At 36.1% G+C, this 26,389-nt stretch overlaps 1 protein-coding gene across 3 annotated transcripts in view; it reads left to right on the plus strand.

The window, feature by feature from the left end:
- The window catches only part of IFT80 (intraflagellar transport 80), a 140,894-nt gene that overhangs the window by 559 nt on the left and 113,946 nt on the right, over positions 1 to 26,389 (plus strand). Inside the window, exons 1-3 of one of the 3 annotated variants that reach the window (XM_078432199.2) lie at positions 11,981 to 12,000; positions 14,442 to 14,522; positions 16,970 to 17,193. The exons of 1 other annotated variant lie outside the window; for it this stretch is intronic. In XM_078432199.2, the coding sequence (XP_078288325.2) occupies positions 14,488 to 14,522; positions 16,970 to 17,193 (259 nt within the window). In that variant the 5' untranslated portion in view covers positions 11,981 to 12,000; positions 14,442 to 14,487. Of the gene's footprint in view, positions 1 to 11,980; positions 12,001 to 14,441; positions 14,523 to 16,969; positions 17,194 to 26,389 lie in introns of those variants that run through there. One more of the 3 variants, XM_078432198.2, reaches the window with a different exon arrangement.

Below are 26,389 nucleotides of genomic sequence, written 5' to 3' on the forward strand. Positions count from 1 at the left end.
GAATGCGTTACACTGTACAAGGTATAGTAAGGATTATTAAGCAAATTTTCCTGTTCCCAGAGAATTTAGTTTTGTTAGTCAATTTTTAACCTGGAGTCTGTAGTCCTGGTGGTAAGGTGGTTGAGATTCAGTGGAGTTCCTGACACTCCCACGGTCCCCCGCTAAGTTGTATGCGGAATTCCGTGTGTTTGTGCATTTTTCTGGGGAGTTAGTTTTCCCAGCACTTTGATCAGATTCCCAAATCCTAATCCCCCGTTATGTTAACCACTGGTTGATTTGACTATCTCCTATAAGTATTTATTCAGCGATGCTTATGTAGTTGACATTGAGAACTGGGAGCCGTTTTACCCCCCTTAACCTTTGCATATCTAGGGCTGACATACTGAATCACTGATAAGTCTGCTTTATGAATGAATTTACATTAACTTCTAAGTAAGTATTGTAAGTCTGACCCCAGGAGCATTATGTCAGGTTCAGTGATTCTCAAGAGGGGTGTAGAGGACACTCCCTGCCAACTGTAAGAATTTGGTGAGGTTCAGAGAGACTGGTGTGGTTTGCAGGAGCATTGACTCCATACTATACTATACCTTTAAAATTGAAAAAAATAATTATTGTTTTCATATGACAAAGTATAGACAATAAAACTCAATGAAAAAAATTTGACTGTTGGTTATATCAAGAAAATGTAGCGATTCTCTTTGAAAGTTTCTGGAATCATTTGGATTTTTGAAGTTTGTAAAATACTACAAAACCTGAGTTGGAGAGATCAACCATGAAAAAAGCAAAAACTAGACCAAACTGAGTGGTGTATAAGGGTCACAGATCACAATGTAGTAGAAGGATGTAACTAACATAACAAAATCCCAAATCCCATCATTTTTTTTAACCATATGCTTGGATAATTTACAAAATTTATCAATTTTTCTGAGACTATTTATCATGAAATCAGGATATAATGCCTACCTCATAGGACTATTTATAATTTTCTCTAACACATATGCTGTAAGCATTTGATATTACTGTGTTTACAACACTGACCTTATTAGGGCATGTGCTAAGGATGAATAATGGGATGTCAAGTTAAAAGATCAGCTTATGAAGGGTCTTGACAGCCAGATTTTGGATGGTAGATATGATATAGAGGAAACACCTATTAGAAAAATTTTGAGCGAAGGAATGACTTGATAAAAAAGAAAAAAAAATAACACCAGTTATATGGGATGTGTTAAGACAGGAAAAAGATGTAGATCAGGCATAGCTTTATTATGTGGAAGGTGAAAAGTGCTTATACAGTAGAATGGAAAAAATCCAGGCACATTTAGGAGGAAAAATATACAGCTTTTCTGGTTTTTAATGGTTAAGAGTCTAAACACTTAAAGTCAGTCAGATACTATTCTTTGTTGGTGAATTCCTGAATTAGTGATGAGGGGATAGAAAGAAAAATAAGTTAGAGATAGTTCTTGGTTTTACTGTCTTTGACGATCGCTCTAAATAACAGTAGGTCTTAATGACAGATGAGAAAGAAATGTTATTTCAATAAATCAAGTTACCTATGGCTTTAGATTTAGTGGAACCTAACCATGCCCACTCAGAACAAGTTGTTTTTTTTTTTATTCTTTTATGTTTATTTATTTTTGAGAGAGAGACAGAGTGTGAGTGGGGGAGGAGCAGAGAGAGAGGGAGACACAAAATCTGAAGCAGGCTCCAGGCTCTGAGCTGTCAGCACAGAGCCCAATGGAGGGCCTGAACCCACAAACCGTGAAATCATGACCTGAGCCGGAGTCGGATGCTTAACTGACTGAGCCACCCAAGCGCCCCAGAACAAGTATTTTTAAAACATGTTTAAGCCAGATTGTATGATGTAGCAAAGACATAGCAAACAGCTACAGAGTAGACTTAAATCTAAAGTGAAAGTAGGACACTTAGAACAGGTGAAGAAGTGATTTGGGAAGAGATTAGAGTCAAGAAAAAAGACTTGATTGATCCCTTCCAATACTTTGGATACTTCTCATGAAATTAACAGTTTAATTATAAAAAGAAGCTGGTCAGATTGGGATGACTAACTTACAGTCATTTGGGAAAGTAAAGCAAGTCTCATCTTTCTGATCCAAAATCATCTACTAACAACCATTATGTGTAATTTCAGGCAGTCTGAGAACAGAACCCTCACTTTTTACATTTTAAAAGTGAAACTGTACCACATAGGAAGAAATAAGAATAAATTCAAAGAGAACAATTGGAATTAGAATTCAAATCCACATTTGCAATTCCTTAAGTGCACAGTTAAGTTTTGTTGTCATCATAATAATGTTTTTGGGGGTTCCTGGGTGGCTCAGTTGGTTAGGTGCCCCCTCTTGATTTTGGCTCAGGTCATGATCCCAGGGTCAGGGGATTGAGCCCTGCTTAAGATTCTCTCTCTTCCTCTCCTTGTGCCCTTCCCCCACGCACACTCTCCCTCTCCCTCTTTCTCTTTCACTCCCCAAAAAAAGAAAAATGTTTTTTGTCTGTCTTCTAATGTGGTTTCAACATTCATAAAGTCTGATATTAGATTTGTGGATAAACCTTTAAAAATATTAATCAAGTTTTAGTTAATTATAAATATTTGGATTAATTAGATATTAATTAATAAATAAAAATGAATAAATAAACATGGGTTTATGTAAGTAATGAATAAATACTTAGAGAATTTGTTCAAGATTAATAAATTGATTGGGACTGACCAGCTCAGTCAGTGGAACGTGTGACTCTTGACCTCAGGGTCAAGGTTCAGTCCCAAGTTGGGTGTAGAGATTACTTAAAAATAAAATCTTTAAAAAGGAAAGATTAATAAATTGACTATAGAACAGCATAGATAATGGTGTATATTCATCTTGATAATATAATGTTATACATTTACATATTATACATTTTATATATGACACATAAGCATATGTATAATACGTGTGTGTATATATATGTATATACATGCACTTCGTATATTAGTACATTAATGTTATTGAAATTCTCACCTATCTTAACACAAAAAAAAGGAAGTGAGGAAATGGAATGGTTTTCTGGGTAAAGACTGTTTTGAAAAATGAGTTTACTTTTATTCATGTAGGTTGGAATTAGGAAAGATATATCCAGTGGGCAGCAGAGAAAGAGAATATAGGTTAGGGAAGAAAATAGGATGAGATGATACTATGTGAATGGTTGAAACATAAAAATAGATTAGTTTTTAAGGTTGTAAATAAAGAGAGAATAGCACCAGAAACTGTCACTTCTTAGAATCTAGAAAGAAATGATTATGTAATGTCTCAGGATTCTAGATTACAGGTAACAAGAAAACCTAATCTAAAGTGTCTTGAGAAAAAATAAATTGGCTTCCATAATCGAAAAATCAGGTGAGTGTCACTGGATTTAGTGTTCAAATAAAGACACAGGATTTCTTTGCTCTGCTTTGCATTCCGTTGTCTTGGCATTACTCTCATATAGTGGTCTCTGGCACCTACAGGCCCTTCCCTTGGTGTGGTAAGATGGCTATGGTAACTCCAGCCTCAAATCTTCTAAAATTAAAGACCAGGGGTAAGGAGAGTTTTTCTTCTCCATCATTTATTTGAATAAAAGTCCTGGGCCACCTGTGAAACAGTCTCTGTGCAAAGGGAATGGAATGTTCTAATTGGCTTTAGTCTCTCTCATGCTGGCTTCACTGAAGCCACATGGGCTAAAAGTGGGGTAGTGGAGAAAAATTCTTTGTAGCTAGGAAAAGAGTGAATGTATGTAGAGTGACAAAAACCAATTTTCACTATGAATAGCTAATAATTATTTAGTTCTTACTATGTTCCAGGCACTTTACTGGATATTTTATATACATTTAATCATAACCAACCTGTGAAGTAGGTATTATTAGCCCTATTTTATATAAGGAAGAAAACAGAATACAGTATCTGGAAGATCAGTAGGTAAAAGTTTCAATAAGAGGGTCAAATACAGTAGAGACTTTAAAGAGAATGAGAATGGTGATCCTATGAAAAAAAATTATTAGTTTTTTTTTTCAAATGCAGAAATGTGTAAAGAAAACTGGGCCATCATCCAATCAGATAACCCTATGCTAAATATATAAGTGTATAGACATATAAAATACTATGAACATGGTAAAAACTTTAAACAGTACAGAAACATAAAATGATCATTAAAAGCCTCCCTTCTCATCCCAATGTCACTACCCTCACGGAGGTCTCCTTTGTCTTGCTCCTCTTCCTAGAAAAATGTTTTAAAATACACGAGCTTAAACATATATCCCTTTTTATTTATACAAAAAAGTGTGTTTTATGTAATACTGCTAACTTTGCTTTTGTCATTAAACATTATAGACATCTTTCTGTATCAATACATACAGATTCAATACACACAGATTCATTTCATTTTTTAAATAGTTGCACAGCACTTTAGCATATTGCTGACTGTGGTTCTTTTATGCTAGGTGATGAATTAAAAGGATGAACGAAAGATGACTTCTTATTCCAGATTTGAGAATCACATGGTTTATAGGCTAGAATTTATCAGGTCACCCTGCAAAAGGATTATAAATATAGCAAACAAGAATAATAAAAGTCTGGTTGGCGAGAGCTAGGTATAATCATAGCTAGAATTGCAGGGAAATGTAAATACCACAGCATACACGTATACTTTAGCAAATGCATACAGGAATTGGAGTGGGATGGGGTTGGAGGTCTTTAGTAATTGAACTCTATGGCCTTTCATAAGCCTGCTTCCTTTGCTTGTTATGACTTTGAATCTGTCCCTGGAAATGATGATCCTGCTTCTCTCTTCCCTGCCAGGCAAGAAATCTTAGCTCTAGTCTGCAAGTGATTTTTTTTTTAAAGTATTTATTTTGAGAGAGAGAGAGAGAGAGAGAGAGAGAGCAGGGGAGGGGCAGAGAGAGAAGGAGAGAGAGAATCCCGCAGGCTCCTCACTGTCAGTGCAGAGCTGGATGCCAGACTGGATCTCACCAACTGTGAGATCATGACCTGGGCCGAAATCAGGAGTTGGAAGCTTCACTGACTTGGCCACCCACGTGCCCCAAGTCTGCAAGTATTTTTATGGTGGGACAAACCTGAGTAAAAGATCTGCCTCTCTCTCCCTCCTTGCTTTCCTGGGAAAGAGTCACAGGAGTCTGATCAGAGCTATCAATTTAGAAAACTGTTCATAAAAATTGCGCTTTTAAAAATAGGGACTTGGGTAGTCAAAAATAGGGACTTGGGTATTAGTTTTAATCAATACCCAAAGGTTAGCCAGTATGCAAATGACCCAAACAGAACTTGGTATGATCTAGCTCTTGTGCTTTATCTATTCTTCACATTCCTGTTCACTACTGAGGCTTGTCTATTTCTTATCTATAAGTTGATAAATTATGCCTTCCCTCTTTCCTGCCTAAAATTTTTCTCATTTTGTTAGTGATTCTACCTCTTAGTTTTAATTCTTAAATCTAATTCTTTTTTTCCATTTTTTGTAAACCATTTAACCATTTTTAAGTGTATAGTTCAGGGGCATTAAGTACATTTATATTATTATACTACTATCACTTCCATCTATCCACAGAACTCTTCTCATCTTGCAGAACTGAAACTCTGTACCCATTAAATAATAACTTCTCATTCTTCTTCTCCCCTGCCCCCAGCCCCTGGCAACCACCACTCTACTTTCTGTCCCTATGAATTTGACTACTCTAGGTACTTCATGTAAGTGGAACATATATTATCTGTTCTTTTGTGACTGGATTATTTCAATTAGCACAATGTTAAGTCTAATTCTTAACATTAATTCTTAGTTCTAGTTTCTTGGTTCTAACCCTGTTTCACATTATAAGTACATATATCCACAACATGAGTGTGTGATTTGTCATAAACATTTAAATTTCATTTTTGATAGAACTATACAGAGTTCTGTAATAAACAGGCTTATGTAGTTGCATAGATATCTTGGTGTACATTTGTATGTATATGATAAATTCCTGTGACTAGGAATTATTCCTGAGGCAGATTCCTTATATGATACTTCCATTGAATCAGTAGCTTCTAACCCAAAATAAAGCACAGATGTGTCAGATTGGCGGAGTCTGGGCTACTTGCCTGTGTCCTAGCTGTAAGGAAGGCTAGAGAGGTAATAATTTTTTTTTTATAATGGGGAAAAGACTCATAGCAGTCAAAGGTTTTGGAGTGGAGAGCAAAAGAATGAATGACCATTAGCACTAATTTACCTGCCCTTCAGTAATGTATGGGAGTATTTGTTTCTCCATACACCAGCACTGGATTCTGGGTATTTTGCACTTGACCACTCTGATAACAGAAATATGGTATCTAGTTGTTTTAGTTTTCATTTCTTTAATTATAACTGAGGCTTGTTTCATGTTTTTGATTGCCTTCTGATGGTCTGTATATATATTTCTGTGAACTGTTCATTTATGTGTTTATCAGTGTCCATGATCAAATGACTTCATGGGGGACCATGCTGTCTTAGTTATCCTCTACTTCTGTTGTATTGCCAATCTTTCTCTCTCCACTGGTACTTCCTCCTTTGCTCCCAAACATACTGAGGTCTATCCTAGTTTAAAAGGCCTTTATAGCTACTATTCTGTTTCTTCCTTTAGCCTCTACACTTAAATATCATTATATGTACACTCATATACCTTTAACTTCTACACTTATGAGCTATGCTTGCTGATTCCATTTTATTGTATGCAAGGATGGTTTTAGTTGCAGAGGATATAGGAATGAACTAAATACAAAAATTCTTACACTTAAGGAGCTTACATTTTAGAAGGGGAAACGGTAAGTAAAATGCATAATATGGCAAATGGCCTTAAATAGGGTATACAGAGAAGGCTTTACTGAGGTGACTTTGGGGGAAAGATGTAAATGAGGGTAGAGGAGTAAACCACGCAGCTATGGGGGAGGGGCAGGGATTTCAGACAAAGAATACAAGTACAAAGGTCCCAAGGCAGGAGCATGCTTAGTATGTTAGAAGAAAAATAGAGGTTCATGTGGTTGGAGCAATTTGAGTGAAAAGAGTGAGGAAACAGGTGAGGTCAGAGAAATAATGGGTACATTAGGGCTCTCCAGAGAAAGAAGAGTTGATGTTGTAGTCTTGAGTCCAAAGGCTGGAAACTCAGACAAACGTTCTGTGTTGCAGTCTGGAGGCAGAATTCCTTCTTTAGCAAACTATGGTCTTTGCTCATAAGGCCTTCAACTGATTAGATGGAGCCCACTCACAGTATGCAGGGTAATCTGCTTTACTGTAAGTTGACTGATGTAACTGTTAAACACTTCTAAAAAATACATTTACAGCAACATTTAGACTAGCATTTGCCCAAATAGCTGGGCACTATTGTGTAGCCAGGTTGACACATAAAATTAACCATTAGAGGAATTAGATTAATAAAAGCATTGAACACCATTGTAAGAACTTTGTTTTAACTCTGAGTAAGATAGGAAGCCATTAGAGTATTTTCAGCAGAGAAATGCCATGATCTATTTTAAAGCAGTCACTTTGGCTGCCATGGTGAGTACAGATCATGAGGGGTTAGAGGCCAACTAGGAGGTTATTATAATTCAGGTTAACAAATGGTAGCACCTTGAACTCGAGTCATAGCATTGGGAGTGGTGAAAATCAGATATTCTGAAGACAAAGTGTAAAAGTTTTCACTTTTAAAAATTGGATTTGGATGTAAGAGTCAGTGGTAATTCTAAAGTTTTTGGCCTGTGCAAGTGGAAGAAAGGAATTACCATTTACTGAGATGGGTAAGGCTGTGGAAGGAGTGAAGTTGGAGGAAAGATCAGGAGTTTTATTTGGATCCCAAGTTTGAGATGTCTGTTAGACATTCAGATAAGTTGTCAAATAATCAGTTAGATATAAAAGTCAGGTTCAGTGGAGAGGTCTGAACTGGAGATAAGAAATTGTAAGTTGTCACTATGTAGTCAATATATTTGACTTTGTAGGAAGCCATGACACTAGGTGATATCACCATGGTGATGAGTGTAGTTATAGAGGAGGGACAGAGACTGAGCCCACAGTTTAAGGTTGGGAAAATTAGGAGAAAAGGCTGGTGAAATTTATTTACTCTATAATTCTGCAATTCCTTTCCTTCCCTAAACTGCCCATGGAAGTAGATCCTAACAGATTGAAAAGGAATCCCACAGAGTTCCATGTGCTCTTAGGAAGGTTGCTTCTTCCTCCCTTACAAAATGCTGCATCAAACTACAAGCTACCTAAGAGGCCAGTTCCAGAAAGAAGGCAACAATTTAAATTGCCTATCCACCTTCCCTTGAAAGACCATTGGAACTATTCCAGCATACCTTACATCCGTGTATACATCAGTCTCCACATTTATGACTCTTAATTCCCTGTGTTAGTTCATTATTAGGTTTAGCCATTGATGATGGTAACTTACACGTGATAAAACTTTATTCTCTATCTGCGAATAGGTGATACAAGGCTGATAAGACTCTCCACAAGGGCAAGAATCTTGGTTCCTTCTATCTTGTTGCTGCTTTGTGATACATGGCCTTGATAACATGGCTTGAGAGTATTACTCTTTTTATTTTTTTAATGTCTTTATTTTTGATGGGTGCCTGGGTGGCTCAGTTGGTTAAGCATTGGGCTCTTGGTTTTGGCTCAGGTTGTGATCTCATGGCTCATGAGATGAGCCATGTGTGGGGCTCCATGCTGACAGTGTGGAGCCTGCTTGGGATTCTCTCTCCCTCTCTCTCTGCTCCTCCCCTCTTCTCGCTCTCTCTCTCAAAATAAACTATTGTTTATTTATTTATTTTGAGAGAGAGAGCACACGTGAGGACAGGGTAGAGGCAGAAAGAGAGGGAGACAGAAGGTTCAAAGCAGGCTCTGCGCTGACAGCAGAGAGCCTGATGCAGGGCTCAAACCCACAAACCGTGAGATCATGACCTGAGGTGAAGTCAGACGCTCAACTAACTGAGCCACCCAGGCGCCCCAGGAGTATTACTTTTATTTTCCAATTTTTTTTTTAAATGTTTTTTTAATGTTTATTTATTTTTGAGAGAGAGAGAAAGAGAGATAGAGAGAGTAGGGGAGGGGCAGAGAGAGATGAAGATACAGAATCCCAAGCAGGCTCCAGGCTCTGAGCTGTCAGCCCAGAGTCAGACGCAGGGCTTGAACTCACGAGCTGCAAGATCACAACCTGAGCTGAAGTCGGACACTTAACCAACTGAGCCACCCATGCACCCCTTATTTTCCAAGTTTTTATTTGTCAGTTATATTGTGATTTATAAAATTTTTATAAGAGTTAATAAAATGGCTTCCTTAAGTAACTCATTTACTTTTCATATTGCTGCTGTGGCTAACCACAACTGTTGAGCATTGTTATCTAACCCCCCAGAGTGTAAATCCCAGATTGGGACACTAAGTTGATGATGCTGTAGTATCTCCATGTGGGTTTCAGAATTGTTAATGCCCTATGTGGCCACACTAGTTTTGAGGGCACCTAGGAAACATAGTTTTACTCTAGGTAGCAAGGTGTACAGTAAAAATTCAGATTCTACTACCACAGAAGCAGGGATGAGTGAATATTGGAGGGGCAGCCGGCCATTTCTACCATTTCCCACCATCTGTCCCAAACTCTTAGTTCCTCCCCATCTAAAACTCTACCTTTTTGAACTCACGGTGTGTCATTGGCCAAATCTGCATCCTCAACTTTTACTCTGAATGATTGCTTTACCTTGTTAGTCTAACCTAAATCTGGTTAAATCTAAGGAAATCTCCTTAAATCTAAGGAAACTGCTTTCCCCCTGGCCTCATCAAGTGGAGGCTGTTTTGCCTCCCAGAATCCTATATGTCAAAGGGCCTTGTTCTTCACTGATGTATCTGGACAATTGAGTCTCTTTCTCTTCCTCTTTAAAATTCCCTAGTCCCTTTAAAAGGAGTCCTACCAGATTAAACCATTCTTTATCCTGTCTTTTTGTAGTCAGCTGTAGGTCTCTTTTCTATTTTTCCTCATTCAATGAATATTTTAGCACCTGGCTAGCTGTCTTTATCCCCCACCACTATTATTATCATTATTCTCAGTGATTTAACATCCACAAATAAATCCATTCCTTTCCCTGGCCTCTTGGTTCCTTGATCTCATACACCCACTTTGACAGTCTTAACCTACCTTATCATTACCAATATCTACATTCTCTCCCCAAATCTGTTTTAAGCATCCCATTGTCTATGTATCTCCACTTATTTTTCTCTGTTTTACTTCCTCTAGAATCTTTTTTTAAAAATGTTTATTTATCTTGAGCGGGGAAGGGGCTGAGAGAAAGGGGAGAGAGAGAATCCCAAGCAGGCTGTGTGCTGTCAGCGTAGAGCCTGATGTGGGGCTCTGTCTCATGAACCGTGAGGTCATGGCCTGAGCTGAAGTCAAGATTCTGGCACTTAACCAGAAGATTCTGGCACCCAGGTGCCCCACTTCCTCTTGAATCTTAATGTTGACAATTCTTCAGACTTCCGTAGGACTTCTAGACCATTGAAGCTACCACATTTTTATGTTCTAAGTCTTATCTTACACCGTGGTTTTGAATATGATCTTTGTGCTGATAATCCACAAACTAATATCTCATTGAGATCTCCAGCTCTGACCTCTCTCTTGACTCCAAACTTGGATATCCATTTTCTCCTTGAATTCTCCATTTGGATGTATAATGGACACCTTGAACTTAACAAATTCAAGACAGAATTTTTGATATCCTCCTTCCAACCTGTTTCTCGCTCCATCTTCTTCATCTCAGTAAATGGCAACTACATTCTACCTGTTGAAACCTTAGAGTCATTATTTGGCTCTTCTTTCTCTTAAACCCAATACATCAACAAATCCTGTGGAATCGTCTTTCAAAATATTTTCAGAATGTGCCCACTTCATACCATTTGTGCCATTACTACCCTCCTCATTCAAGCCACTTTGATTTCTCTTGTGGATTAGTGAAATCTTAACTGGCCTCTCTGCTTTCAGTCTTGCTCATCCTTGATCTTTTTTTTTTTCATACCATCCATATTGCCACTTTAACAATGTAAGTCAGATCATATCACTTCTTTGCTCATAACCCTCTACTGGCTTCTCCATTCATTCAGAAGAAAAACCAAAGCTTTTATCGTGGTTTTCCAAGCCCTTTCATGATCTGTGTGTCCCTCCTCTTCGTTCCCAATTTCCTGCCACTTCCTTCACTCACTTGTGTCTTAGCCATACTGACTAATACTGGCTGTTGTGATCTGACTTAACCTTAAAAGCATTATGGCTGCTGTACTTAGAAGAATTTGAAGTGGTAAGTGTAGGAGTAGGAAGATTAGTTCTGGGTTTACTGCAGTAATGGATGTAGAAGATGATGGCTTTGGACTATGATGGAGGCACAGAGAAGTGACCAGATTTGGAGTATATTTTGGTAGCTGGACTATCAGGGTTTGCTGGGCATATTTTTTCCTCTTAAGCCCCATGAATGTTAACCCATACTGAACCAAAAGCAATTTATCAATGATCAATGATTTTTAGTAGCAAAGGCATAGTTGTTCCCATCTGCTTCCCATATAAAGTTGCAAAATAAATCAAGTTAGCTATCCTCTAGAGATTTTCTTACAATTATCTCCCCTACCCCAGCCACTCCCTCTCCCCAAATACTATTGACTGGTCAGATCCTTGGTGACCAGAAAAAAAAGCCTCAGTGCAGTCCTCAGACAGCTTTGCACTTCCCCAAATTGGCTATGCTCGAATACTACTTTTCCATTATTCCTCTCTCCAGTCTCACATCACAATGCACATATTATGCAGATGATCTCAGCAGATGATCTCAGCTAAATAGGATGTATGGGGAAAATCTGTCTGAGCAAGGGAGAATCTTCCCAGTGTTAGAATGCCACCCTCTGATTCCTTGGCACCACGTTTCTGAATGGTTGCAGATACCTTTCTTGTAAACACCATACTGCCTTTACTATTTATATGGGATTATAATATCTTTGGTAAGGAATTATTCTTAAGTGTTATGAATTTCAGCAATTTGAGGTATTTTGATGTAGGATACATCATGTCTTTGCTAAAGATCTTTTAAGTGTCTGAGTGTAATTATATATTCAGATTGTATATATATTTTCTTATCTATTGTGTTGTCATTTCCAGAAGCAACTATTTCTCTGCCTTTATTCTTTTAAAATCCTTATAAGCTTGGTGAATTTGAATTATTGTGAAAAAGCAACATTTCGTAAATGTTTTTGCTCGTTTCCCCTGTAATTAGAGAAGTTCTGATGAAAGGGAGGAAGGAGTTTTGAGAAAAGTACAAAAGGTGCTCCTAAGGACCAAAAAGTAAGCTTGGAAGGAATGCCTAGGAGAAAGTGTGTTCTTGCTCTGGCTACTATACACAGATGCATACTTCTGAAGAACAGAAATCTCCCTAGGTGAACTAGCAGGAAGAGAAAGGTTTCTGACCCCAATAGCATATTGGTTGACCATAAAACTTCAGATTTTTTTCTGTGTTTTTTTTTTTTTAACAGTCCCTATTGCTACTCTCACCCCGACCTAGTCTAACAAATTTATGAGCAGAGTAAGTGAAAAAGGTGCTCTGAAATACAGCTGTATTTACTACCTTGCTGATCTAAAAGTCTTCTTGGATTTGGGAGAATGAGCAATTATCTAAGGGAGGCCTACTGAATACTTAATCTATACTCAGCACCTCCTTTAATGTACTTAGCAGTAATTTTCTACTTGGTGAAGGGTTGTTGTTTTTTTTCCTTTAAATACACTTTCATTTTTTTTTTTTCTTTTTAGGTTAGTGATATTACTCAGAATTCTGTCACTATAAATTAGACTCAATTTAGCATTTTCTTAGTTTATACCTTTTGTTTAGTTTTTTTTTTTTTAATTCCAGTATAGTTAACATACAGTGTTATATTAGTTTCAGGTGTACAGTATAGTGATTCAACAATTCTATACATTACTCAGTGCTCTTCATGGTAAGTGTACTCTTTAATCCCCATCACCTTTTTTACCCATCACCCCTCCCACCTCCCCTCTCATAATCATCAGTTTGTTCTTTATAGTTAAGAGTCTGTTTCTTGGTTTCTCTCCCTCTCTCTCTCATTTTTTCCCCTTTGTTTTATTTCCCACGTTCCACATATGAGTAAGATCATATAATATTTGTCTTCCTCTGACCAACTTGTTTTGCTTAGCATTATACTTTCAAGACCCATCCATGTTGCTGCAAATAGCAAGAGTTCATTCTTTTATGACTGAATAGTGTTCCATTATATATACATATATGTCTCACTTCTTTTTTATCCTTTCATCTATCGATGGACACTTGAGCTCCTAACATAATTTAGCTATTATAAATAATGGTGCAATAAGCATAGGAGTACATATATCCTTTCAAATTAGTGTTTTTGTGTTTTTTGGGTAAATACCCAGTAGTGCGATTACTGGATTATAGGGTAATTCTTTTTTTAATTTTTTGAGGAAGCTCCATTTGATTTATATTGTTTGATGACATGGTTATTTGGGGGAGTATTACTCTTCTTTTTCCATATTTTTATTTGGCAATTATATTGTGTTTTTTATGTAACTTTTATAAGAGATTTATTACCTCTTCCTTAAATAACTCACTTATTTTTCACATTGCCACCATGGCAACCATAACTATTGGGCAGCGTATCTACCTCCAGTAGAATGTACACCTCAGATTGCGGTGCCTGGGTGGCTAAGTTGGTTAAGCTTCTGACTCTTGATTTCAGCTCAGGTCATGATCTCATGGCTTGTGAATTCGAGCCCCATGTTGGGCTCTGCACTGCCAGTGAGAAGCCTGCCTGGGATTCTGTCTCTCCCTCTCTCTCTGCCCCTCCCCTACTCGTGCTCATGCATGTAGGCATGCGTGTGCGCTCTCTCTCTCTCTCTCTCTCTCTCTCTCTCAAAATAAGTAAATAAACTAAAAAAAAAAAAAAGAATGTGCACTCAGATTAGACCACTAGGTTGTTAATGTCATAATATTTCCATGTGGGGTCCATTAAAATTAAGGCCTTGATCCCTTGATCTGACCTTGGAAATTTATTCTAATGTATAAACCATTCAATAGGACCAATATTGATCTGCCATTAAGGGGTTTCCAGTTTACAGAGTCCTTTGATTTGGCCCCAGGACAGCATTTGGAAATTATTTACCTGGTCAGATTTAGTATGTTCAGGCAGGTTGTAGAGGACCTCTGGAGTCCAACCCAAGGCTTCCAGTCACTCCTTGGCAGGACTAGCACACTGACTAGTTTCTTCCTCTTTCCGTGTATTTGATGCCAGCGGTATTAAAGGTGTTTCAGTGTCCTTGGAGTGCTAATATGTTTTGTTTGCTTTTATTTTTTTGTGTACATGTGTTTGTTTTTAATGCAGATTTTATATTTTCCCTTTAACTTTTATTTTTACAGTGAATGCAATCAAGTGGCATTTTAAAATTCTGCTGAAAGTGGAGACATGAGACTGAAGATATCTCTTTTAAAAGAACCAAAACATATCCTTTTGATACTTACAAACCTTATTGTGATCATCTTACTAGAGTATTGTTAAAAGTTTTTTTTTTTCTATTTTATATTCTAAAGAGTAGATTTTTAAAAATTCTTTTTAATGGCAATTTAGCTACATTGTTTTTCCAATATTTGAGATCATGTTTTGCAGGTAATTTTCCAAAGCAAACTATTTGCTCTAAATCTTACTTTCAAATTCTTATTGACATTTTTCTTACCCTACTTAAGTACTAAGCTTAAGTACATAAAACACAGTTTTTGTTTAGTCTAGTAGGATCTTGAAGAGCAGCTTTTTCAAAAACCAAATAATTTCTTTGCTAGTGTGATCTCGTATGTTTTCATTGAGCTCTGCTCTGTTTCTTCATACTCATGATAAAGTGGAGGATAAGCTGGGGAAATCTGAGCAGTCAGACCTTTATTATTTCATGTGGGAAGGTAGCAATTATAAATATTTTCTCAAATGCATGACCCTATATTTTGTTAGTAAGAATACCTAAAAATGTGTCAAGAAAATATGACAGGCCTCTCTACCTTCATTCTTAGTTATTTATATCAGTGCTTCTATAAGAATCATCTGTAGACTTTATTGCAGGTCTGGGAAGGGACACGTACAGAAATTAGAAAGTAAGAGGTAAGAAATTTTTGTAGCAATTTGACATTATCACAACACCCAAATATAAGATCATTTTTCTAATAATTCATTTATGTTTTATCTTACAAAATGTTTTACAATATATTTGAAATAGAGAAAAATGTGGTCCTTCATCAGAGATAGCAAAGGACTGTTTGGACATTTGATCAAACTTTAAAAATTTATATTATCTTATTTTACCTTTAGAGTGAAGATATAATTCCCTTTGTTTTTCCTTAAATCATGTTTACTGTCTTTTCAAAATGTGCCTTCAGGAGTTTATGCTTTATACAATTTTACAGATTTTTGACTGTGTCCATTGTTTGCTTTTACCTTTTCAAGTTGAAGAATGATGACAGTTTCTAAACTTTCTGAATCTGTTAGTCCCCTCATTTCTCCCATACTCTTGAAGATACATCACACATGTCTGACATGTACTCACATCACTTTATATAAGGGTAAACTTAATGTTTTTTTGTTTTGGAATGGGTGTGTTGTGTGTGTGTGTGTGTGTGCGCGCACACACATACATATATGTGTATTTTCTTCCTTTCTTGGTTTTACCTGACATTGTTTAGGCTATAGCAGTTGTATTGGAGCACTTTTTTCAGTAATGATCTAGTGATATTCAGGTCCTTTTATTTAGATTATATTTTGAGTTCTGAATATTACAATGCCACATTATTACCTATTTGTACAAACTGTTAAACTCTTCATATAATTTCTCTTTTACCTTTTTGGTTATTTTCTTAATCTATCATTTTGAAGTATTAAAAAATCTTAGAATATTCCAGAATAATTATAGCACGTTGTCTTTTTTTTTTCCATTGGAGTTTATTGATTGCTCAGATAAGCCAATAAAAACCAGTAGTGAGAAGCGATGGAAGTAAAAGGATTATACAATAACAAGAGAAAAAACAACCCAACTAGGAATGATCTGGTAATACAGAAGAAACCCAGATATAAGGAAGACAAAGGTCCCTCGTAAATGATGAGCTGAAATGCCTTCCCTAGATACACAGTTCTGCCAGGGTAAGCAGCTTGTTCTGATGGAGGAAGAGATGGCTAAACTTGAACACCTCAATTTGTAGAAATCCTTGTGATAAATCAGAGACGGAACAAACGGGTTAAATAAGGTGGGAATTTTAGGGTTCATATCTATCTAGTGCTATGCACCATGTAGGTGCAGTAAATTATAATTGAATTGTTTCCTGAATTTAATGTAAAAAAATTTGGTAAGATTTTAGTTTTGGCAGTTAGGCTGTAGGTTTTTTCCTAGGTAAATTGTTATTACAATGTGTAAGTTAAGCAGGTATTTTACTGTTAGATTTCAGTCTTCAACCCTTGATATTTTTTAAAACTTATCAAAATAATACATGTTTATTCTAATAAATGATACAGATATATGTAAATTTTAAAATTATAGTTCCCTTTTCTTCTCACCTATCCCCCAACTGTTTAGTGTATATCCTTTCATACCTTTTGATCTGTTAGATGTCTTTGTGTATCATTTGGCCTTATTTATGGAATATTTCATACCACAATTTAAAATTTTTCATGTCACCAGATCTTTCTTTTTTTCCTCTTTTGTCATGCGGATTTCTTGCTTTCCATTCTTCTTACAACTGTTGTGGTAGATACTTATTTTCCTTTTTATGGAGAAAATATGAAAGTTATGAAATGAAAATATATAGAGAACCTTGAAACATTTGACCTTATTTTTTCTTATACTCTGCATCTGTGAATTATTTTATTAAGATTTAAGGCTTTTGTGTGTTTTATGTCTCCTTAACATGTTGACACATCAAGAATTAGTCAGCTGTGTGGGCTGGACTACTGCTGAAGAACTGTATTCATGTAGTGATGACCACCAGATAGTGAAGTGGAACTTGTTAACAAGTGAAACAAGTCAGATAGTAAAGCTTCCTGATGATATTTACCCAATAGATCTTCACTGGTTTCCAAAAAGTTTAGGCATAAAGAAGCAAACTCAAGCAGAAAGCTTTGTCCTTACAAGTTCTGATGGTAAGTTTTTGATAAATGTTATATGCTCATCTTTGTATTTAAAAGACATAGTATCTTGGTATGACTTATGCTTTTAGTTGTTTTACAAAGCTGATATTTGTAGATCTGCATACCTTCATTTACACATTTAATCCATATTCTGTGAAGTCATTTGGTTTGTGTATAGGCTATAAAACTATTGTCATGAAAGGAAGTGAATTAAACTGGCATATCCTGGGATTTGATCTGAGCTTTCTTTTGCCTTTACTTTTTCTGTGATCGCACAGAAAATAATTGTTAAACTATTATAAGTTTTGGTTCCTAATTTCTTCAAGTTTAACTTTATGACATAACCACACTAAAAAAACATGGGCACAATGCAACATTTAGTAAGCTATTAAATATTGTCTTTATTTTCTAGTACATGTTAATTTCTACTTAACAGAGTTGGAGATTTATTTAATTTGACTGTAGCTTTATTACTGGTGAGTAAAATGCATGACTTTTCTACTTTTTGAGGGAGTGTTTTTATTTTCATAGAAACAACTTGACCTGTTTTTGTCTGTATTACACTTTACCTACTATGTCAATTAAAAATACATTCATCAAAAGTAATGGAAACTTATGTGGCTTACTTATGCACAGATAGAGTTTTTTGGTTCATCTAACTCCAGGGGTAGATCCTCAAGCACAGCTGCATTAGGCCCCTGTTCTTACCATCTCTTGGATGGGCTCTCCCCACAAGGGGAGCATGATGGCAGCCAGCAGCCCAAGGCTCATCCTAGAAAAGAAATGTCAGCAGAGAGGGTGCTGCTTCCTCATTATCTCTTGCAGGCAAGTGCAAACTTGGGTCATGTGCCCATGAAAGAATCACTTTAGTCAAGGGAATGGGATACTGGTTGACTGAATACAACAGGCCCCAGGCCACCATGGAAAGGGAAAGAGAAAGAGAAGAGGGCTTTTGTAACGAGGACAGGAAGGCATGTAATGACAAACGATCACATCAGATTCCACTTCTTTTACAGACACAACTTATGATAGTTTTTTTAACCTTATTTTTTCTGAATGTTGATTAAATGAGATATTGTGTGAAAGTAATTGGCACTTAGAAGATTAATTCTGAACCACAGCTAGAATTTGGCTTACCTCAGATGATAAAATGAAGGGTTGACTTTTTTAAAAAAAACTTTTAATTTTGATATAATTTCACATTTACAGAAAGGTTGTAAGAATTATACACATAACTCCTGCATATCTTTATCCAAATTCATTTATTGTTAACATTTTGTCCCATATACTTTATCATTGGCTCTCTCCTTCTCTTCTCCCCCACCCCCTATGACACTACACACAAACAAACACACACATGTCTTTTTCCTAAGTATTTAAGGTTATTTTATAGACATGCCCTTTTAACCATAAATACTTCAGTGCATTTCCCAAGAATGAGGATTTCCTGTTATATAACCACAATACAGTGATCAAAATCAGGAAATTTAACATTGATGTTAAATTGAATATATAGTTCATATTCAAATTTTAATAATTGTCCTAATAATATCTTTTATAGAAATTTGTTTTCTTTTCTGGTACAGAGTAACACATTGCTTTTGTCATATTTCTTGAACCTCCTTTAATCTAGAGCCTCCTCAGTCTTTTTTATGATCTTGACAGTTTTGAAGAATACAGGCTTGTTATTTTTACAGAGTGTCCCTCAGTTTATGTTTGTCTGATATTTCCTCATAATTAGATTCAGTTTACATATTTCTTAGCAGCAATAATTAGAGTATCAGATTGAGAGATTTGTGATGCTGGTTTGACCCAGCATTATTATTGGTGATGTTAACTTTGATTACTTTGAAAGGTTGTATTCACTAAATCAAGCCACTGTAAAGTTACCGTTTTTCTGTTTTAATAAATAACTTACGAGAGGATACTTTCAGACTACATAAAAGTGTTCTCTTCCTCCTTAAACTTCCTCCCACTATTTAAGCATCTATTGATGATATTTGGCTGAATCATTTATTACTAAGATGGATGCCAAATGGTGATTCTTTTAAAACTTCATAATTCCTTCCATATTGATTAGTTGGTATTCTGCTGCAAGAAGAGCCTCCCCTCTCTCACCTGTGTTTGTTTACTTATGTCAGATTAGACTCATAATCTTATTTATTTCTTGAGTCTCCTGTTGCTATCATTTTTTAAATTTTAATGTGAAAATTGTCCCAGATTTGGCCAGTGGAGACCTATCAGGCCAGCTCCAATGAATTTTGGGGGGGGTTTGGTAATGTTTCCTCATTATTTTTTGAACACTTCTTTGCTGGTACAAAATGTTTCGGGCTCATCTTGTACTTTATCAATCCCAGTCCCCAAACTATCCTTTTCTCCAAGGACGCCTGTTCTTTTCTTGGTGCTTATTGGTATTTAAAAACCAAGGTGAGAGTGCTAGCAAATATTTCAATGGGGTGTGTTTGCTTCAAGGGCCTCTCAGAGAGCTAAGAAATAGGAATATAAATGTATATTAAAAAATGTACATATCTGGGGTGCCTGGGTGGCTCAATCATTTGAGTGTCTGACTCTTGCTTCAGCTCAGGTTTCCTAGGGTTCCCAGCTCAGGTTTCTCAGGGCTGTGGTATTGAGCCCTGCGTAGGGTTCCGCACTGAGCATGGAGCCTGCTTAACATTCTCTCTCTCTCTCTCTCTCTCTCTCTCTCTCTCTCTCTCTCTTCCTCCCTCCTTCCCTCTGCTCCTTTCCCCTCACTGACATGTGCACTCTTTCGCTCTAAAACAAGACAAGACAAAATAAAACAAAAATCTGTACGTATCTATAGCTATTGATTTCTTTCTCCTGCGCTTCTTCCCTTCTTTTTCCTCTTTCCTCTCTGTTTTCTTTCCTTCCCTTTCCTCTGTTCCTTCTTTCCTTCCTTCCTTTCTATACTAAAAATCGTAAGTTCATTCTGATGCCACCAATTCAACACCACAGGGTTAATTCTAGTCTTTCTTTTTTCTATACTTGGAAACAGTGAGGGAGGCTGGCTCCTGTTATTCTCAATATATTTACTCACTTGCTCAATTCTACAATACACAGTAGATTGTTTCAGAATGGCTAATCTATACTACTGCAGAAAACTAGAGTTTAATATTTGTTTACTTTCATTTTTATCTTTATACTGAGTATATAGAGTTAAAGTCCTCTGTTCAAAAGTTACTTGCATTTTCCCTTTGTTTAACTGTTGGTATGTTATTCATTTAGAATATAGTTAAAGTATTATTTGTGTTTGTTTTCCATTTAAAGTTTCCTTTCTCCCCCATCTTTGTTGATTTGATTATTTTTTGGATATGTAAAACATTAATATGCATCATTCCACAAAGACAAAACTATATTTAAGAAATATACTCGGGGCGCCTGGGTGGCTCAGTCGGTTGGGCGTCTGACTTCGGCTCAGGTCACGATCTCGCGGTCCGTGGGTTCGAGCCCCGCGTCGGGCTCTGGGCTGATGGCTCAGAGCCTGGAGCCTGCTTCCGATTCTGTGTCTCCCTCTCTCTCTGCCTCTCCTCCGTTCATGCTCTGTCTCTCTCTGTCTCAAAAATAAATAAAATGTTAAAAAAAAAAGATATTAAAAAAAAGAAATATACTCAACAATAAATTACCTAAAAAAAAAAAAAAAAGAAATATACTCAGAGCAATGTCACTACTCCTCCTCACCCTATCCTATACATCCTGTTTCTGTTTACTCCTTGTAGGTAAACAATTTCTATAGTTCTGGTTTATCCTTCATCCTTCCTGTTTGTCTTCTGGCAAAAGTAAACAGATAGTTCATATTTTCTCCTTTCACCTTTTGTATTACACAGAAGGTAGCATACCATATATTTTCTTTGCATTTTCTCTTTTTTTTTAACTCAATAGTATATTAGGATTGACTTTTATCTGGTGAATATGGATAGTAAGTATACTTAGTCTTGATAATTTCTGTTGTCTGAGTGTTTCTCTGAATTTAGATTACTTAATTACACTCAAAGAATAGTTGCTTGGATCTCTATTTCAAATTGGCTTTAATGCTCAACGTCGCTCCTCATCAGGGAAATACAAATCAAAACCACACTCAGATATCACCTCACGCCAGTCAGAGTGGCCAAAATGAACAAATCAGGAGACTATAGATGCTGGAGAGGATGTGGAGTAATGGGAACCCTCTTGCACTGTTGGTGGGAATGCAAATTGGTGCAGCCACTCTGGAAAACAGTGTGGAGGTTCCTCAAAAAATTAAAAATAGACCTACCCTATGACCCAGCAATAGCACTGCTAGGAATTTACCCAAAGGATACAGGAGTACTGATGCATAGGGGCACTTGTACCCCAATGTTTATAGCAGCACTCTCAACAATAGTCAAATTGTGGAAAGAGCCTAAATGTCCATCAACTGATGAATGGATAAAGAAATTGTGGTTTATAAACACAATGGAGTACTATGTGGCAATGAGAAAGAATGAAATACGGCCCTTTGTAGCAACGTGGATGGAACTGGAGAGTGTGATGCTAAGTGAAATAAGCCATGCAGAGAAAGACAGATACCATATGGTTTCACTCTTATGTGGATCCTGAGAAACTTAACAGAAACCCATGGGGGAGGGGAAGGAAAAAAAAAAGAGGTTAGAGTGGGAGAGAGCCAAAGCATAAGAGACTGTTAAAAACTGAGAACAAACTGAGGGTTGATGGAGGGTGGGAGGGAGGGGGGGGTGGGTGATGGGTATTGAGGAGGGCACATTTTGGGATAAGCACTGGGTGTTGTATGGAAACCAATTTGACAATAAATTTCATATATTGAAAAAAAATTTTTTTTAAATAAAAAAATTCAAATTGGCTTTAGATAGAACACTTTATGATAGGGAAAAAAATTAAAAATGTAATTTAAAAGATAAATTTGCAAAATTTATTTAAATATATAAATATAACTATATTATGACTTATGAGAAACTAACATTTCATTTTTTTAAGGTTTACTGTATAAAAAAAAACAAGTAACATAACATGCCACAACTAGATGTGGGAAGAAAAGAGAACCAAAGCACAGTAGTTGAGTATTTTCTTCTAAGCTAGGATGAGGAATATTTGGGATCTTATGAAAGAGAGGGAAAAGTATGGTAGATCAAAGAAAAGAAATAGAAGGATAAGATAGAAAGGATCATCCATAAATGAAAAAGAAATGTTCAAAAAAGAATAAAGTATATGCCAATGGGAGGTGGTCAAGGGGTTTTCTGCCAGATAAACACTTGAGGTCATTTTATATATCAGTGCTATATTCTTTGTTATATGATACTTAAAAAAATATTATTCTGGTTAAAAAACCATATAACGTGAGATGTACCCTGTTAACAAATTTTTAAATATACAGTGTGGTATTGTTAACTATAAGCACAATACTGTACAGCAGATCTCTAGGACTTTTTCATTTTGTATGATGTTAACCCAGTTCTTAAAAAATTCTTTTTTTCAAAATTTAATTTATTGCTCAGGAGATTCTCTTTTCTAGTTGCCACCAACTTTCTCCCCCAATGTTGGCAGAGAAGGTAGTGTTTTTGAGTTTGCTCTTCACTCTTTCAGTGTTCCCTCCCCCTCAGCCCCTCTCTCTTCTTTGTGGTGGTAACATTCCAAAAGAGATCCCTGAGATTCGCCAGCAGGTCCTGAAATACAGAAGGCAGACTTTTGCCAAGCATTTTATCTTACCAGTAATTCTCTCCCAACATTACTACTTCTTTTTGAATATTTCATGCAGCTGTATACTACTTTTTAGAAGATCTATTTCTATAACAATGTGTTAAAAGATTTACATTTAAAAATAATTGAATTATGTAAAATAGATTTGGGGAGCTGCCATATAAAGGAATTCTGGTATAAAATCTTTTGTAAAGCTGTTAAACACTTCTTAAATTATATTTACAGAAAGATAATTTTTTTCTTATTTTTAAAATATTTTAAAAGTTTTTAATTAATTTATTTTGAGAGGGAGAGAGAGCGTGAGAGGAAGCGTGAGCGGGGGAGGGGCAGAGAGAGGGAGGGAGAGAACACCAAGCAGGTTCTGCACTGTGAGTGCAGAGCCTGAGGTGGGACTTGAACTCACGAACTGTAAGATCATGACCTGAGTGGAAATAGAGAAGTCAGATGTTTAACCAACTGAGCCACTCAGACCCCCCAACAAAAGATGATTTTTTAATACATTGTATTAGGTATCTTGAAGTAATTCCCATATTTTTTTAATAGTTAATTTGTCCATTTAAAAATCCCACTTGAAAAAGAATTTGTGTGTTCATTTCTTTTTATCATAAGTTGGTGGTTGGTTACAGATCTCTGTGGCTTTTTGCAACCGTCTGCCAAATAATTTCTTCTATTAAGCAGTCTGCAAAAGTGCTCATGTGTCCTTTTTCCTAACACCCTATTCCAAGCTCTCTCATGTTTCCATGGACATTTCCTAAGGCATTTCTAACTTTAAGAAATGTGTTTTATATAATTTTAATGTTTCCTCTGTTCTTTTTCTCTTTTATAACATTTCCTTCTTTTTAAAAAGTTTATTTTTTATTTAATGAACAAAAGGTTAATTTTATATACCTCAGGATATAAATATCCAAGTTTGTTATCCAAATCCATTTTTTGTTCAATAAATCAGTAAATGAATCATATTGATTATATTCTCTTCTCAACCCCACCCCTAGCAAATAATTGGGAATAAATTGATCTCTAGTTTGGTCTTGCATTTTAAAAAGATTATAGAAAAGTTAGAGAGCAGAACCAAAATAGTTAAATGGATAACCAGGAGTTTAAAAATACAGTATTTGATATGTGGGTGCATCTGGCTGGCCCAATGAGTAGAGCTTGTCACTCTTGATCTCAGGGTCCTGGGTTCAAGCCCCATGTTGGGCATGGAGCCTACTTAAACATTTTTTTTAAATTAAAAAAAAATAAAAATATTTTATATATGTAATTTTATATTTATGCTTTATTCTGGGTATGCTATTAAAGCAATTTGTAACCAGACAAAATATTAAGGCCAAAGGTTTATTGAGTGCCAAATCTATGCAAAGAGCTGACCCTAGTTGTCCCAGTGTATGTCTTCTGTAAGGTCATAGGAAGCAAGAATAATTTTTAGCACTTGTCAGAAAGTCCGTATTAGGTATTTTAGGATAAGAAATATCAACGAGGTTACCTGGATGGTTCAGTTGGTTAAGCATCTGACTCTTGATATTGGTTCAGGTCTGCTTGGGATTCTCTCTCTCCCTCTCCTTCTCTCTCTCTCTCTCTCTCTGCCCCTCCTTTCCCCTCTCTCAAAATAAATAAATAAACAAACTTTAAAAAATATCAACGATATAAATACATAAAATTTTTCAAATATGGAGTGGATTGAAAGGAAATTTCTGGATCCTTCATTTCTGGTTTAAGAGTTATTTGGTTAGGGGCGCCTGGGTGGCTCAGTCGGTTAAGCGGCCCACTTCGGCTCAGGTCACGATCTCGTGGTCCGTGAGTTCGAGCCCCGCGTCGGGCTTTGTGCTGACAGAGCCTGGAGGCTGTTTCAGATTCTGTGTCTCCCTCTCTCTGACCCTCCCCCGTTCATGCTTTGTCTCTCTCTGTCTCAAAAATAAATAAACGTTAAAAAAAACTTTAAAAAAAAAAAGAGTTATTTGGTTAATCTCTTTGGTGATGGATTCATTCATTATATGCAACAGTTGTTTAGTATGTGGATATTCTGTGCTAGGCAGTAAGCTAACTTTTAGTGAGAACAGACCTGGGTAAAGTAAACAATGGCCACAGAAGTAGCTTTCCACTTTGTCATCTTTACAGTTTTCCTCTTTTGAGGCTTTCCCCCCTTGCATATTCTCTGTAAAGCAATGCATTAAAAAGTAAATCCCATATAATTTTGAGTTAGTTCATGAAGAGAATAATGACAGTTGAATTCAAAGTATTTTTATTACACTGAAAAATGTATAGGGAAAAGTAGATGCTGCTAGTGGGTAGTTAGATGAAGGAAAACGGTAGCTTATTGTTAAGGTCCTAGAAAATGAATGATGAGAAAAGAAAGCTATCGGATGGAATGACAAAAAAAAGATGCCAGAGTAGTCTTTTTTTTTTTTTTTAAGTTAGGAGATGGTTACTGAATTAGTTAAGCTTAACAAATGCTGATTATGTAAATGTATTATTGCAAATAAAAATATGACTAAGATATGGCCTTCTGCCCTGATATGAATCACAGCCCAATAAAAACTGCAACAGAGCTGCAAATAATGTGCACTGTGTGTAAAAAAGAGGGAATGACTTTGTTGGTAAGAATGGGTAGGTGGTTAGTGAAATAACCACAGGGTGCTAGGTGTTAAATATTTCAAAGTCATCTGTATGAGACTTTTCCAGAGAAATGTTTTAAAGCCATCTTATGCATCTTAGATATATTTTTAGTGAATTGTTAATATTAAGCCAGATTCTTGAAAAGCCTTAAACTAAAAGTAAATTCAAACAAAATAAATTTTTGCAAGCAAAATTTGATTAGATAGCCACATTGATTATTTGCGAAAAATATATTTTTTTGATTTGGGGGAAGTTTCTAATTTCACTGTACTTAATTATATTATTATGAGCTATGTATTACTAGATTTCATGATTATTCAAAACCACACTGATCTTTTCTCAGCTTTCTGTAGTAGTTATTCTTTGTACAGTTGATGTATCCCCTTGACATCTCTTAGATAGTTTGCTTATGTCCTTTAAAGTTGTCAGTTTTTACTTTTTGCCTGTATATGTGTGAACTTTTTGAGGACAGCAACCAAATAGCCTGCTCCTTTTTGTCTACCTAGTGCCTGGCACAGTGTAAAATCATATAAAGCAAGTATTTTGAAATTTGGAATTATCAATTATTAAATTAGTTAACAACAAGACCATTAAACAGAGATGGCCCTAATGCCTTTGGCTGGCCTGAGCAAACCAAAATCTGTCTGTAAACACTTTAAAGTTTTGAAATTGAAACCAAAGCACAACCAGTCATAAACAGCCAACTAGGCCTTAAGCTATAGCCAATCAATAATTTCCATACTTTGCTTCTACCTTTTCCTTATAAAAGTCTTTCCCTGAGCTCCTGTTGGTGAAATACTCTTAACCACTTTTGGTTTAAGTGCTGCCCAATTAGAAGAGATTTTTGCTCAAATAAACTCTTAAAATTTTTTGTTATGCCTCAGTTTAT

This window comes from Panthera onca, chromosome C2, assembly GCF_046562875.1.
Source record: "Panthera onca isolate mPanOnc1 chromosome C2, mPanOnc1 haplotype 2, whole genome shotgun sequence".
Taxonomy (NCBI): Eukaryota; Metazoa; Chordata; class Mammalia; order Carnivora; family Felidae; genus Panthera; species Panthera onca.